The sequence below is a fragment of the Periophthalmus magnuspinnatus genome, chromosome 24 (genome assembly GCF_009829125.3).
Source record: "Periophthalmus magnuspinnatus isolate fPerMag1 chromosome 24, fPerMag1.2.pri, whole genome shotgun sequence".
Taxonomy (NCBI): domain Eukaryota; kingdom Metazoa; phylum Chordata; class Actinopteri; order Gobiiformes; family Gobiidae; genus Periophthalmus; species Periophthalmus magnuspinnatus.
The window spans coordinates 14,458,993-14,476,277 of NC_047149.1; the positions used below are offsets into that span (position 1 = coordinate 14,458,993).

General features: G+C 36.7%; 2 protein-coding genes across 3 annotated transcripts; one reads left to right on the forward strand and one right to left on the reverse strand.

The window, feature by feature from the left end:
• Nucleotides 1–76: 76 nt before the first annotated feature.
• acp1 (acid phosphatase 1) lies at nt 77–6,113 on the reverse strand. Of its 2 annotated transcripts, none has more exons than XM_033990718.2 (6): nt 6,035–6,113; nt 5,430–5,503; nt 4,996–5,109; nt 2,606–2,667; nt 1,914–2,019; nt 77–293 (listed from the first exon to the last, which is right to left on the reverse strand). In XM_033990718.2, exons 1-6 carry the CDS (start codon nt 6,075–6,077, stop codon nt 216–218), a joined length of 477 nt encoding a protein of 158 aa, XP_033846609.1. In that variant the 5' UTR covers nt 6,078–6,113; the 3' UTR covers nt 77–215. The 2 variants fall into 2 exon arrangements, with proteins under 2 accessions (XP_033846609.1, XP_033846607.1); XM_033990716.2 differs by lacking the exon at nt 4,996–5,109 and adding an exon at nt 5,165–5,278.
• A 6,374-nt stretch (nt 6,114–12,487) lies between these two features.
• fam110c (family with sequence similarity 110 member C) lies at nt 12,488–15,137 on the forward strand. The gene has a single exon (XM_033990714.2). It carries the CDS (start codon nt 12,628–12,630, stop codon nt 13,585–13,587), a length of 960 nt encoding a protein of 319 aa, XP_033846605.1. The 5' UTR covers nt 12,488–12,627; the 3' UTR covers nt 13,588–15,137.
• Nucleotides 15,138–17,285: the final 2,148 nt, after the last annotated feature.

The window sequence follows — 17,285 nt, forward strand, 5'->3', positions numbered from 1 at the left end:
TGACCTACAAATGATAGATGAAGTAGTTTGTTGAAAAGTGTAAAAAAACAAGAAGACATGCAGCTCAACCAAAATCTTTAAAGAATATTTAATTGTATTCCAACTATTGCCACTTTACAGATCAGAGTCTAAACTAAAGCATTCAGTGTGCAAACAGTGGTATCGTTTTCTATATTACAAATTTGTTGATGATAACACTTGAGAAGTCGTTCAGATCAAGAGTTAGCCTCCAGGAAAGCTTTGCAGCATCGCACACACTGTTCGTACACTGTTTCAAAGTCTTTGTCACTCCCCTAAAAAAGGAGAAAAAAAGTTTTAAGTTTCTAAAGAGCAAACAAACAAACAAATGAATCAGAACTATAAAACTGCATACAATTCTACCTAACACTATTTCTATGGTCTCTCATGGGTGGGCAAAAACATTTACATTAACATAATAGTTTAAAAATGATTTCATCTGCTCTGCTCTATACACTCAAAAATCAGGAGCAAATTCACCATAAAAATTACCACAATTACAGCAGTTCTTTTTACAACTCCCACACAACTGGACAGCAGAATTATGATTTAGTACTGATTTTGAAAGCATTTGTTAGAAAGACTAGTGAGGTCTCCTTCTAAAACAAATTTGGACTTAGCTTTAAGTTAATAGCATGCAATAAGCAGATAATACAAATGTTTCGACCAAACACACAGTTAAAGAAAAGTAGGGAAGCCAGTGGCAGTGCGTTAAGTGGAAACAGTTAATTTGAGTTTATAGAGTTTCTCTAGTCCCTGGTTTAAGCAGAATCTGATCACAGTTTTGGAGGGTGCTGCTTTAGTCACGCTGCTTTGATATTTTATTGACACTGAGACTACTTCACCACAGTTAGGAGTCTCTGATTATCTAGGCGTGTTGATAGCAACTGTCTCCAGAGAATTCTATGCAGCCAAGTGTCCTATGCACTTCACGATAACCAGACGGCCCTGACTGTAAAGAGGATTCGTTCTCCTCATCTTCTGGCAAACTGAGGGCAGTCACTTTGGCTGAATGTCACACACAGAAACACATTGTTTTATGCCAAACTCTGAGACAAATTAATATGACTGACTACAGTCACATAACCTGCGGTCCACCACAGCTTCCTAAAGCCACATCACTAATAATATGGTTCCTGTGTTCTACCACTATCCTCAACCCGCAAAGTAAAGCAACACAGCACACACAATGTCACACATAAATCTGTCCTCGGGCAAGCTCACCGTTTGCTAAAAATCCAAGACTGAATTACTCAGAATAATGACATCAGTGCTCATTCATGCCGTTTTAATTTGACACCTGCCAAACCTTCCTCAAACTCGCATTTGATATTATATGGCTATACTATAATTCTCCAAAATATGCTTTATAACAAAGTCACTAACCAATGTCCATGTCAACTAAAGACATGTCTTGCTGATCGATTAATCGACTGAAAAGAGGGCATGGCTTTCAAAACGATTTCTTTATCTCTATGTATCTGAATCAAACTGCACTGACAAGAGTACACCTACAAGGAAGTTCATGTAAAAACAACAATTTATGAAGAAAAAAGAACTAGGAAACAACGTATTTGTATAAAGTAACATTAAAATGTGGGTTTATAATCTAACTAAAAGGAATAGTCAATTAATACAATTTTGGCCACCTAAGACACCATCAACAGACTAATCAACTAAAGGACTAAACAATTTACAATACAGGATCACACACACATGAATGAATCAGTTAAATACAATTGAATACAAATGGAGGGAACAGTGTTATGACATGGTTAAAAGTCCATAAAAGCCACTTTTAGATATAAAAGTACTTTAAGTTAAGTTTAAGTTAAACACACATCTACAATAGTCTTCAAATCATACAGAATGTAAGCAAAAAACACTGAACTTACATAATATGGGTCTTTGATTATCAGCTGCTTTTGAGGGTCATATGAACCTAGAAGCTCAATCCTGGCTGTGGCATTTTTCACAGAGTTGGCCTTCCTTTTCAAGTCACTATAAAATACACAAGATATCATCTTAATAAACATCAAACGATCTGACGCTCCACTGTAAGGCATTTGACAAGGTAATCCCAGCATCCTTACAGCTGCAAATGCAAAAAGCAGGTCAAAAATATTTACAAACAATATTTCAATTAGTTTATTTTTTGTAAAAGGAAATAAAACAGACAATGTTGTCTTTTGTCTATGAGATTTTACTGCTCAGTCTGGTCAACATTGTGAGGAGAAAAATATGTGTGAGAGAAAAACTGCCCAAAGAGCAAAGACAAGGCATCTAAGGAACTCAGTAAGCTGCTTACAGATCAAGATCTGCCATGGGCATGTGATCTCAAAATGATCCCTAAACGTTCAAAGTAGCAAAAAATATCCCTCCCCCCTGACCTTAGAAAGAGCTTAAGAAAGGATATTGCTCATTAAACAGAGGCATTCACCTATACATTACTTTCAGCTCAATGTTACCAATTTGACCCTGAAGCAAACAAATTGTTCAAACTAATAATATAAAAAAATTAAACCTCACAACCTCAATAAATGTGATTTCTAAAAAAACACTGCCACTGACTCGACTAATAACATACCTTAAATTGCTCTCATCCATGCAGAGAATATACTCAAAGGTCTGGAAATCCTCCTTGGTTACCTGAGGGAAACGGGATAAAATGACAAAATGTTAGTTCGGTCTATGTGCAGCAACGAAGTCAGACAGGGATCCATCGTTTGCAACAAAATGTAGTACTCAAAACAAAACGGTAAACTTCACATTTATTAGGAGGAATGTTGTGTAGAGGAAAGTCTGGGGAGTCTTTCCTCTACACAACATTCCTCCTAATAAATGTGAAGTTTACTGTTTTTGTTTTGGAAGGAAGTCTGGGAGTCCCTGCTTAGACTGCTGCCCCCGCGACCCGGCTCCGGATAAGCGGAAGAAAATGGATGGATGGATGGATGGATGGATGTTGTATAGAGAACGTTTTCACCCAGATTGTGCCACTTTTGATGATTTAGCACCAATGTAAGAGGCAGTACCTTAAATAGTTTAAACAGGTTTGGACAGTGGATTTGTATGAAAGATTTTAAGGAGAAATGGGCAGGTAGACGAACAAAGGGAAAAGAACAAAAACAGTATTGATTCAGACGTTGTGACATTCCCTGCTCAGTCACATTACTTAAGGGTTATAGAACAGGGAGTTTTAAAGTCTCCAAGTTCCCACAACAGATTTTCTTTTTTATTTAATCACCACCAAGGACTCCTCACAACAATAAATAAAAACTGGTGCCAATTTTTCCAACAATCACCTGATATGAAGCAAAAAATAAACTTATGTTTAGTTTTTTGAATACAATAAAATGAATCAGAACCAAATTAACCAGAAACACAGCTTTTTTACTATATGCACTCATTTCATAGGACAAGTTAACTGTATTTTTTATTTATAATTCATTTTGTTTTGTAAATAATTTTAATACTCAACATTATAATCTATACCGGTACTCAAAATCAACTGCAATAGTATACATGTTTTGAAATATCTCCCAACTCTATGGTTACTCAGACAAATACATGGTTTAAAATATAAGAGTCTCATTGTGAGAAATAATCTTTAACAACTTGTTTGTGAAGCACCAAAAACAAATGATGCGCAAGTGCTATTAAGATTACAAACACATGATGTTTTATTTGGCTGCAGGTAATTCTCATTCTTTTAGTGTTTTGGTGCAGCAATAAATGAAATGTCCTTGCTTTGACTTCTGATAAGGTGCTAGGCACTTCACAAACATTTCGCTTTACTTTGGAATGCATTTTCTTCACTAAGCAAACACGTTTATTTATTGTGTTATTATCTTAACGCCTGCCCAAGGTGGACACTGACATACTTAAAACCTACCAATGCACAAGGAAAATAAAGAGAACAGAGATGGGAGGAGCAAAAGACTGAATGATTAAACAGAGATGTGAAAAAGGGGAACAAGCTTATCTGAGCTCGTTTGGCATATTTGGTCTACACAAAAGTTGACTTGCCTTTGAAAAGATTAGAGGAGGGTCTACACCACAACCAACCTACTGGAGGTAGTAAACTTTATACAACTGGTGAAAACCACTCAATCCTCTGAAGAAAACAGAGTTTTAGGGAACTAGGGAGTAAAAGTAATAGACGGAAAAAGCAGTGCAAAAGGCCTCAAGGCCCAACACGGTCAAACATCTTGGTGTAATTTCAGGCTCAACCAGGATTTAAAACATATGCAGCAGGGTGATGTAATGTTTTTACAAAACAAATCTAAGTAAAATAATTCAATATATTTATATAAATCTGTGTATACAGAAGACATTTTCTTTAGATTTGTATTTAGTTACAGATTAACACATGGAACACATGGAATATAGCTAATTTTATGGCGTGAAAATGTAGTTTTCTGTTTTTTCTCAGAGGAGGCTTGATAGGAGGGTACGCTGCATCAGACACCAGATTTGTTACAGTTGTTGTGAATTTAAATAAATGTAATTTATATGTTCCATAAAGGTTATTTAGCTGACAATCTAAAACAAATGTTCTCTGTTTACCAGAAATGCAATTTGCATTAGCATAGCTATAGATAAGAAGGTACTGACAAACTGTATATATAATAAACATTAGCTTTTATTGCCATGTTGAAAGGCAGGCAGGTGCAGACAAGAAATGTACATGGCTATTTTCATGTCAGACAAAATAGAGATCAAGAAAGAACATCTGTCCTCAAACCCAAAAATTACATGGAGTAGATTATGTACCAGGACCAATTTTGAAACTGTATACACAATGATAAGAGACATACATTGAAAATTATTATGCATTATATTACCAATAAGTATTTAAGGTTCAATGACCTGGACTTGCAACCAAAGGATTTTGCAGTCTTATGTTTATGTTACAAATGTTTAAAATATTTGTCTAAACAAACTTGTCTCTCCCTTATTGCACTTGTCACTTTGTACCTGTCGTGCCCTATGGCTGGTTTCAATGCCATGATTCCTTAGACAAGCCAGGCCTCGGGAATCCGGAGAGCTGCCTGTATTCCAGTCAGAAGTGGCCCCACTGTCTATGACCCACTGTAACAACACAAAGCAAAAGAGGGGCTAGCTACAGGTAAGTCAGAAGTCGTACCTGTCTGGCTATGTGCCTCATGGGCACATCATGTCGTTTCATGCAGGCCTGCCCACGGTCATCCGGAGGGCTTCCTATCTCATATGTGGAGGTAGCAGCACTGTCTATTCTCCACTATACAGAGGAGACAAGCATATGGAACAACAAAATGTAAATTGTGCACATGTCAGCAAACCAAATTATAATGGAATAACAGATAACAGCTGTAGTTTTTAGATGAGCCTTAAAGCATTACATGATTAAGATTATGAATATAAGGGATTACCTTATCGACCACTCCAGCATCAGTTGCCATCTTCTGGAACACTGCTTCAGCAATTGGGGAACGGCATATGTTCCCTAATGAAAGTGTGCAAACTTTAATAAGTCAGATTTTCCTATGACTAGGAAATATACCTATAAAGTATCCAATAACAATTACAAAACGACAGACTATGCTCAGGTTGTTCATCAAGAGGATACAACTGTCTAACGGTAATTTAGCAACACAGAGGAGGAAAGTAGGTCTACATAATTCACACATGGTAAAAGTTATTTATTAACAGATTTAGACTTAGAGATACCTGAGGACCTTGACATATCTCATACCAAAAAATGCCTCCCAGAATGAAAAGTTGGCTATTTCAGCAGCAGATTTATTACTCAAAAATATTTCTGGTCCATTTTTAATTAAGGTATATAGAACTACAACACTGAATGGCGCCACCAAAACCCGGATAAAATGGTGCGCTGTTATTCATTTATAGCTTTTAGAAGCATTTTGAAACTTCACTCTTTTTAGCAGCTAAATCATTTATACAAGTGCTAAATAGTAACCCGTACATTTGAAGTTTGAGACAGAATACGCGGTTTGATATCACTGTTTCTTACCCAGACAAACGAACAACACCGACTTTGCGTTAGAGGCCGCCATGATGCTTTGACAGGGGTCCTCAGCACGTCAACTGAGGCGACCAATAGGCGCCTGAAAAAAAACAAACAGTCAAAGTTCTATTGAATGATGCTAGAGACGCTGTACTCTCTGCATTGTTACTTTGAACAACGCCAGATCTCCAAGTTATGTGTTCTGCATCTTATCAGAGTGACATTGTCCATAATAGGCTATGTCTGACTCGAGAGACTTTTATTAGTTCCATGTCATTTATTTTTTAAATCTTTCCTCTATCCTCCTGACACCCAGGAAAAAAATGTTTAGATTTGTATTTTTTATATAAATCAAAACATTTTCAAAATATGCATCAACATAATTATGTTAGCTATTTTACAACTTCAGACCTGCTGAAAGACCGCGCTGTCAATCTTCACCAATGCTGCAGTGCAGTGAGTTCACAGACAAAATCGTTCAGACCAATTAATTATTTCCCTTGAGAAGAATTGTCACCAATACCAGCACTTTTTACAAGAGGAAACGTCAAAAACAGTGCTCAACGTGTGGGAATATAGGCTAGTAGCCCATTTGCAGGTATTCATGGTTTCAGGTTCCTATTCTGTTCAACATTTTGAGGACTTTTTCCCATCCAAAAAATACAGTTCTAGATTCTCACCAGTCTGAAACTCATGGATAGAGCCACTGGGATAGTCTACCACACAATTAGTCTATGTTTTGTTTGTCTGTCCAAATGCTGTTTCCTAGAGAAACGAAAAAAGGTAAAAACACAAGTTCAAAGTGCAGTGGTGCTCTACAGTCTCCTTCCATTAAAATAGTTATTTTTGAGGTCTGTTAATTCACTCACTTTTCATACATTAGAACTAGTGTTCATTCATGTTGTTTGTTTTTTTTTAAGATAAAATGGGCTTGTTAGAAAAAGTTTCAGAGGTATTTTAGTGTGCATATTATACAGTCTTTGTTAAAATACCAAACAATAGAATATGTATGTTACTAGGATGACAATCGGAAAGAACAGGTTCTCACATTTAATTCTTTGTCTTGTATAAACTAGCATGATTTATGTTTTGGCGGTCGGCCTCAGCTGCATAAACCCTATCAGAGGGTGTACTATTTATAGACTAAGTTTAATGAGTCATGGGGGAAATGCAGATCCAGGGGATCCTGTGAACAGGTCATAGTAAAGTTGTATAACATTCTTTAAACTTTACTCTTACTCCAGTCACACATAATGTTGTATGGTTAAGATGGTAGCAGTACATTCTGCTGAGCCTCGTTCATTACAAAATTTGAACTGAAACACAAGTCTATCAATTAAACTGATGACAAACCAGTATGCACTGAATCAAAAAAAAAAAAAAAAAAAAAAAATCAACATTGAGCAATGGCCAATGTGGTGATCTAAGCTTTAGAAATCAATTTAAACTTTGTGTGCAATTGATATTAATGACCTCGAGATGCTTTTGAGAAGTTGGGGAATGTGATGGTGCCCAAAGGTCATTTGGACCATTTGGACCATTATATTGTAGTCTTATATAGCTTTTGGGTAACATCATACAGTGAATAAATCCTACAAACAATGACTAAAAAAAAAAAAGCATTTGCGAATGAGCTCTCATCCGTTTGGCACAAGCTATTCCAGCTCTCCATAGACAACTGCATGGTGCCCGTACTTTGGAAAAAAATCAAATCATAATCAAAATCATAATCCCAGTACCTAAAAAAGTGAGCCCCCAAGTGGACAATGATTACAGGCCAGTAACTTTGACTTCAAATGTTTTTAAATGTTTTGAAAGGCTGATGTTGGAAAAGCTGCGCACACAGCTGGAGACACTTTTGAACACATATCAGTTTGCATATGTAAGAAAACGTAGCACGAGTGATGCCATTGCAACACTGATGCATCTTATTTTGAAACATCTTAAACACCCCTCTACATATGCTAGGCTTCTCTTTATTGATTTTAGTTCTGCATTTAATTCAATACAGCCCCACATCCTCCTCAGCAAGCTGGTACAGGCAAAAGTAAACCCATTTCTAATAAGACGGTACTATTCCTTTCTATCAGATAGGCCACAACAGGTTAAGTTTAACTCAGCTCTGTCTAACACAACCATGTGCAGCACTGGGGCACCTCAGGGCGCAGTCAGTTCTCCATTTTTGTTTACATTCTATACCAATGATTGTGTTAGTTCTGAATCATGCCAGTATATCTTGAAATTTTCCAATGACACTGTCCTACTCAGCCTGTTGACAAAGACATCGGATGTAAAGTTTCATGGTGTTGCTGTAGAGAAGCTTGTGGCCTGGTGTGACTCACACAAACTGCAGATTAATACAAGTAAAACAGTAGAAATGGTGATTGACCCCAGAGCAGCTGGTGACCATGGCCCAGTGACCATTCATGGCCATAACATAGAGCAGGTGAGCTCCTTTAAGTATCTGGGAGTCCATATTGACAGAGATCTGAGCTGAATCTGGTGAGGACAGCGGGGAAAATTGTGGGCTGTGCTGTCCCTCTGAACCCTCAAGAACTTTACGAACAGGCCATGAGGGGACAGACCAGGAGCATTCTCTCTGACCCGACACATGTGTTGTACCCTGAATATGAACTATTGAGTTCAGGGAGGAGGTACAGGGTACCACGGTGGAGATACAACAGATATAAACATTCATTTGTACCTGTTTTAGTGAAACTGTTAAATGATAAATGATGTAAAAATGAGTGATGGTGTGTGGAGAGAGATGTATTGCACCCTGTGTATGGTTCTGTTGTTTACTGTGGTGTGAGCAGCCCATTGGTCTAAGAAAAATTTCTCCTAAGGGAGACAAATAAAAGAAATCTTGAATCTTGAATCTTGAATCTGTCTCAATTGCCAGTTTAAGTCCTTCATTCCTGACAGACCATTTGAAAAAGAATCTTAACTATTATATGGCATTTGTTTTCTACCACCACAGATTCTTAGCCTAACTGTTCTTAACGCTCTATTTAAATTTTTGGAAAATTCTTTAAAACAACTAATAAAACCAATAAAATGGCTTTTCATGTCTATCTGTAACCCAGACATTACTGCCGAAAACACAGATTTGTTTCATGCGGATAACAACAGCCTTACTTGTTTCTTGAACTAAAACCAATCATGACTACTCTTTTTGTTAGCTGAAGTTGAAGAGTTTTCTTTTTCAAGGTAGTAAACTAACTTGTAACCATTTACCTTTGATGTATTTTGGAAATCCATCTAAATGTGTTGAAACATGTGTTTAAATGTTAGGTGAAGTTTAAATGTCAGACAAAATGTTAAATGAAATATCACTTTAAATGCTTATTTATTATTTATTAAGTGTTCAACTTTTTTGCAGCATCTTCAAAATTACAACTTTATCAATACAATATTATCAATATTTTGCTCACCTGTAACACTTATACTGCAATGGTCTTAACATAAGCATATTTTGCACAACAATACATCATGTTAAGTTACTGTATGTAAACTATACTTACTGTTGCAGGCTTGGTCAGGAGTACTTTAGCTGGAGGGTTTTTGCCTATTTTGCATGTTTTGGGTTGATGGGGGAGATCCAAGTAACAGAGGAAACCCACCCAGACATGAGGAGAAACATGCAAACTTGAGGTAAGGCGTGAGTGCTAACCATTCAGCCATCATGCTTTTAACTGAATGAAGTGGAGGTGTAATCATGTGGATTTATATCATCCAAGGATAAAAACTGTGCAGCTGTCCAGGGTGCACTCCATCCAAGTCATATTGTTGGTAATGGCCATTATTACCAATATGACTAGGACATAAATAAATACGATGTCAACATTAAACATTTATCAAATTTCCCAGAAACATATTCAGTGTAGATGTTTACTCGAAATCATCCAAGCTTTATGACACAGTTATTTGGACATGACAGAGGAGCTAAACTGTCTTTATTTTATTAAACATAGCTACAACTTATGCTCGATTTTGTCCATGTGCCTGGTTTACCTCTTGTGTCACGCTCCGTCACAATGCTGGACTTAAATGTCTAGTGTTTCCAAAGTCTATGGTTTAAATTATAAATCAAATGAATATTGCAGTATATCTTGTCATCACTCAATGTTTGTTTCTGCTTATTGTTATGGATACATGGGTTTAAGACCTGCAAGTAATATAACTTAATCCTAGTTATAGTTTGACTTTTGTGGTGTTGTTTCAGTTTAGTTTATTGCTCTGGTTGATCGAGGTTTGTGCAATTAATTTTCAGATATATTTGTTATCGTATCGCTTTAAGAAATCAGGAAATGCCATGTCAATAGTTATTATATTGATACAGTAAAATACGCTTGGGATATAGACTGCCAGTGTGTGTGTGATGACCTTACATTGCTGCTTATTAGCTGTGCATGCATAAATACTAATTAATAGTTACTTTACATAACTCAAACAAGCAAAAGATGCCTGCTGCAATTCTATTTGATAATTTGCAAGCCATGTCAATTAGCTTTCATTCACGTCTTGAAGATGGCCAGTAATTGTTGTGAATGGCCAAATAAAAACACAATTAGAAACCAATGCTCAATCATATTAGGCCTGAGAATATATTCCTCTAACGAAGCGGTTAAGTGTGGATTAAATAAAGGTGTGAATACTCAGGAGGGCTCCAGCTAAGGCTTTATGGCGTCAGCAAGAGTGATTACCTGGACACCACACTAAATGATAACAAATATAATAACAGGTCTTACCAATAGCTCAGTAAACCAGGATATTTAGAAGTTAGCAGCATTCACCTCCAAGCAATCTAAGGAGAAACAGAAAAAAGTACTGTAAACATATTACGTAAATAACAAAAATACAAAACACGTTTGAAACATAAAGATCTGATTTGACCCAGTGTCCTTTCCAAATCAGATGCTTTCTATCCAAATGGCATACAAAAGGTGTTACATATATGAGCGTATTTTATAAGCCTACAAAATAATTTAATCTTGTCAGGTGCAAAATAATACATCACTGTCATTTCAGTTTTTCTATTGCGCATTCTGAAATGTTTAGTTCATCATGATTTGTTTGCACAGGATATCAAAATAAGTGGTTTTGTCTCAAGTGAGTGGGTGAAGCCAATCAAAAGATAATCATTTGAGTAAGTCTGACAAATGGTCAGATAATTATGGGTCATAAAAGTCTATTCAATATTAATATGAGCCAGCTGTAAAGACAACAAAGGAGAGCTTGGAGTGAACATTACTGACATGTTTTTGCTCTGGTTCTTGTGTGGAATAGGAATATGCTGAAGATCATTTGTTGTTTGCCTGAAACGCTTCTGTTACAAAAAATCCTATCTGAGTCTAGTAACTTCACTAGATATTGCAGTGCTGCCCTCTATCTGTTCAAAGAGGGTTGTGGAGTCCCAAGCTGACAGTTTTAAGAAATTTGCAACTTCATGTATCTTTGTTATGAATTATGGCAGGTTCATAGCTCTTTGTGTATATAAAGTGCGTTTTCCTTGAACAGCTGTCGTACAGAACAACTACAAGTGTTTCAAGAGTTCTGAAGAGGGATCCTAATTAATGGCCTTTCTTTATTTTGGATTCAGTCTTGGACAAAAAGTAAACATTTTGTAAATTCAAACTTGGAGCCTGATCTGCCTTTCAGATTTTGTCACGTACTATAATAGAAAAACATTTCACAATAAAACTTAAACAGACGTCTAGATGCAAAATTTGTATGTAAAACTAAAATCAGCATTTCCATTGATTATATCTTTAAGAAAAATATATATTTAACTCAATACCTAAGATTAGATAGAGGTTAACTATTGCTACTTTAGAGAGTAAAACTTATAATAACTACACTTTAATAAGCCTTAATAAAGCCTTAATAAAGCAAAGAATTCAAATGAAGAAATAATGATTCAGGCTTAATACCCTAACTCTTATCCGTAACAGCTTAATTAAGTAGTTACTAATCCAACTGCTCAAACCTGTTTATTCTACTTTGTCCCTTAATCCTTGTCCCTCAACTCATTCAACAGAAATTCAAAAGCACACACAAAACAAAAACACTTTTTATAACCTAAACCAAATAATAAATATGTGGTGCTTTTGGAAAATCTATTTAATTTAAAATCTAGTGTTGCAGCACATTCCCACAGCCACATACTTGCTCTTTTTATGGCAATATTTGTGAGTAATTTTAATGGCAAATGGTGTGATCTTAATGCCAAACCTCTTTTGGAAATGATTAGGTTGGGCAAATTGAGTCATGATTTTGTCATGTCAAGTACAGCAGTAATTTATGTATTGTGCAACAGGTATGACAACCCACAGATCTCAAGAAGGAAAAATCCATGGAAGTGTCAGCTTTCACAGTTCGGACTTGATGCTATCAGGTGTACTTTGAACGGGCTTGTGTTTGGCTAAAACTGAGCACAATGGGTGGAGTAATGAGCAGTGTGTTTGAACAGACAAGGTGAATTCTCCTCTCCTGATTCAAGCTCAGGCATGAAGTGGACTCACATGGAATCTCTATAACTTCCCTCTACTGTGAGAACACTTCTACAATTTTTATACTATATTGCTTTTTTTGTTAAAATGGAGACTACAAGTGCTCCTTCAAAATTCTTAGAGCGTGGTCCGGACTATCTTCGCAGGCAAATGGAGCTGGAGAATGAGACTAAAGTTGGGTTGAGTGCGGTGGAGAGGCTTGCTATGAGTAAACCAAAGTACGTCAAAAGCCAGCAAGTCATCAGCTCTACCCAGGAACCAGTGATCTCTATCGGATCAGTGTCTGTTAGCAGCAATGGGTCATCCCGGAGCTCAAAGGGAAAGCTTGTGAGTAACCTACCACTGACTGTAAGCAGCAGTCCTTTGCAAAGTTTTTCACCGGGACAGGTACGAAGATCCAGTTCAAAAAATCGTCCCGATTCTCTGCTCCTTTACAGACAGAAATGTGATTTATTAAAAGCTTCAGCCAGTGACCGAAAGCATCAAATTTTAAGGAAATTACAGAGCAAAAGTGTGCAAGAGTCTGACAAGGAGCAAATTCCCACACCTGAGGGCATGAGACAGGAATGCATGGTGAATGTAGTAGCCCCGCCAGATAAACAGAATGGTGTTGTTATGAAAAGAAATAAAGAAAATTCAAGTTTACTTGCTGTTCCTAATGATACAGAAGAATTCAGAAGATCTGGTAAAGGAGTTAGTCGCTCTCATTCTGACATCAGCTCAAGATACTCTAAAAACTTTGCGGATTTTGATGCCTTTTTTAAATACTGCGGACTGGGAGGTGATGTTATTGAGATGGTGGGAAAGAAGAATTTTTCAGTACATTCAGAAGAGCTGGAGGAGCACGTTAGAAGTGTGAGCGTGTCCAACTCGGATGATGGTTTCTCCAGGAGCAGTGGACACAGCGACGGTCTACAGGAGGACGAGGTGCTAGAGAAGATACGGCAGCAGACATCTGTCATTGAGAGAAATGCAAGGATAATTAAATGGTTGTATAGCTGCAGGAATGCAACAGAGACTGGGAAGAAGCTACGAGACCTGGCATAATGTTTAATAGGAATATACTATACTATACAGGATAGGGAAGGAAGTGTACAGTTTTGGTCTTGGCTTTTAAAACATCATACTGATCATGCTGTTATATTATATTTAATTGTAGATTCAATCAAGTTTTATTTCAGACTCAATGGGGTACATAAGGATATTTAAAAGGAGGACATTTAAAAACAGACAAAAGACAAACAACAAATTCTTCTTATACATAGTCATTATGCAATAAACTGACCACCTCCTACTTTTTTGGGTAAAAGTTGAACAGGAAATGCAATGACAAGTAGTACACTTAAGTAATGCTCAAATTACAATTTAAGGCCATAGTTTAGTTTAATAAGGTTTAATAATGTGCTGACTGACAAATGTGCTGACTGTTTTTGTTTTCTGTGTGCTTGCTTCCTTCTTTGTAGTCTACTTTCACACTGCCTGTGTATTATCTGTTTCCTTGAACTAGGCGCTTAATCAAAGCTCAATCATTGCAACCTGAGCCTAAGAAGTATAAGAGAGTATTGTTGACTGAATGTTATAGATGCACAACCTGTTTGTGTTGTTTCCACAAACAATTGTGCATTCAAACCTATTTTCTGCTTTGATAAATAAAATTAAAAAAGGCACTCCTTTAAAGCTGCACTGATGGGACAAAACAAGACAGGTCCAGACGTGCACTTAATTCTTCATAAGAAGGCAACGAGGGCATCTACATTACATTTAGCCCTTCTTACCTCCTGGGATGTTATTATGATACTATCAGTTTGTGAGTCAAGTGGGTGTCTAGGAAGCTCTTATTTCTTACTTAGTCATGTTTTACTCATATTTATGGCCCCACTATTTCTATTAAGTAAATCTATCAACAAACTCGCACAACATTAAGACAGAATGAAGATATTTTTGGAAAAGCTACTCTATTGCATTACATCAATTACAGAATCTGTATTTTTTTGTCAAATGTTTTTTGTATATTGTTTGTTATGAACTCAATTTGTCTGTTACTCAACCGTTGTTTTATACTGAAGTGAATACTCTCACAGATGCTTTGAATGGATTGAATTGATGTTACACAAAAAAATCAATGATATTTAAGTCCACAAGATTCTAGTCAGTAGTTTGTCAACTCCCTCATAAACTGTATCTACTGTTCACCTGGAGGGGGCAGTATAAGCAATATGCAGTACTACGTAAGTCAATACTACGATAATACCAGAGGCCTCAGACAAACCTTAATGGCATTAACCTGTGGTATTTAGTTCTAATATATTCTTGTCTGCCTGTCAATGGAGGAAATTATGAAGAATAAACAATGGGACATTTACAATTGCCTATGTTTAAAGCCTGTTTAAAATGAGTTTCAGGGTGTACCTTTGCATCCTAAAACTATGAAACTTTTACAGTGGATGGTCCGCCATCTCCATGGAGATGTTATCTCTTTGTTTGTAATGTTCCACAGTATGGCATTCAACTTCTATCTTTCCACGGAGGCAACAGGTGACACCATGAGGCCAAGTTTAGTGGCGGCTGGTGGACTTTCAGTAGGGGAAGGTGTATTCTTTAACATTTACATCATGATTTATTATTATAGGATGAAATAAACAGGCTACAGGACCCATTCTGTTAACTTGACCTTATCTTATTTCCTTTCATTTGAATTAGTGGCTACTGATAGGTGTCTAATTCCAAATGGGCAAAAATAAAAATTTCTAAACATTTTACCTCTGTCTGTCTCTGCCAGACAGTATTTGAATAGGCAATGTAATCACAATGTTACAGTTGCACATTAGACCTGTGGAGGTGACCCCTCTCACTCACAGTAAGAATGTATGTTTTTCAAAGTCTTTATGAGGAACAAAAACAAATGTAATTGGCTGTAATTGATTGCAACATAGAAGTTTGATGACATAATGTTGAACATTTCATGCAAGGCAACAACATCACCATGGAGACAAGAAGGTTGTGGACCCTAAATCAGAAGAGTTACATACTGCACCTTTAAGTATGTGCACTCTCTCTCTGTCTCTCTGTCTCTCTCTCACAGACACACACACACACGCGCGCACACACACAAAAAAAATAACACTTGCACTGTCTTAACTCCCTGCTCTATTTAACGTATCATCTAGACCAGATGTCTGCAACCTTTAACAGCAAAAGAGCCACATAATGCCATTTCGACATGAAAGTCAGAAAGAGCCATACGTTTTTTAGAAGTAACGAGACGACACAAGAATTTAAAAGTAAGTCGACTGTCTGCAGCTATTAAAAACATTATAAAGTATATATAATAATTTGTATTTATTTGAACTTTGTGGACTTATTTGAAGTGATTTTAGTGGGTCAGGGGGTTTTGAGCAAGTTATATGTAATTTCCTGCATTTTGGTGCATTTTATGTGTAATATTTACTCTACAAAATTATCATTATTCTTTCCTATGTTATGCATGGGATTTGCTCCGACGAATAGTAAAAAAAATAAATAAATACAAATAATTCCAACGATAATTCCAATCTGTCTCCACAGTGCGTCTAACAACAGGAGTGCCTCAAGGTTCCATCCTTGGTCCTTTATTGTTCTCGTTGTCCATGCTGCCACTGAGTAACGTCATATCCAAACACGATCTGTGCTTCCATTTCTATGCTGACGATCTTCAAGTATATCTTCCTGTGAGTTCAAATTGTTCCCATGCACTTCAGTCTGTTCACAGTCCCATGACAGACATTAAACACTGGCTTTCACAGAACCTTTTGCATTTAAATGAAAGCAAAACAGAATGTATATTGTTTGGTTCAAAATTTTTCGATGTAGTTCCTCATCTTGGTTTTTCTCTCCAACATGTTGTCAGAAACCTGGGGGTTAAATTTGATGAGTATTTGCAGTTTGATAAACATATTGACGGTGTAGTTAAAGCCAGTTTTTTTCAGCTTCGTCTCCTGGCAAAAGTTAAACTATTTCTTTGTCAAGCTGACATGGAAAAGGCCATGCATGCTTTTATTAGTTCCAGGATTGACTATTGTAATGCTCTTTATATTGGAGTAAATCAATGCACTCTCCAACGCTTGCAATTAGTTCAAAACGCTGCAGCCTGACCTCTGACAAACACTCGCAAACATAGTCACATCATCCTGGATCTGTACTCCCTCCACTGGCTCCCAGTACGTTTCAGGATTGATTTTAAACTCTTAATGTTTGCTTTTAAAGCTCTTCATGGTCTTGCGCCTTTATATCTTTGCAAGCTGTTAACGGCTCATACGCCCAACATAGCTCTGCGGTCTGCCAGTCAATACCTGCTGGAGGTCCCCAGAACCAAAAGGAAACAGTGGGGTGATCATTCATTTTCTGTGGCTGGTCCCAGACTTTGGAACTCTTTGCCCCTGGAGTTACGCTCAGTCACTACTTTGTCCCTGTTCAAAGCCAAGCTAAAGACTCATCTGTTCACGATTGCCTTCAGCTAATGTTTTTATTGTTTGTTGTTTTGTATATAGAATTTTTGTTGTTGTTGTTGTTTTTTTTTACATTTTAATGCACTGAAACGCACTTTGGTTCAGTTTTTGCTGTTGTAAAGTGCTATACAAATAAAGTTTGACTGATTGATTGATTGACTGAATACTCTTTGGTATGCAACAAACACTGTCAAATACAAACTAAAAATAATAAAGTATGCCCCATTTTTAATTTTTTTCCCCCTCAATCAAAATACAAAG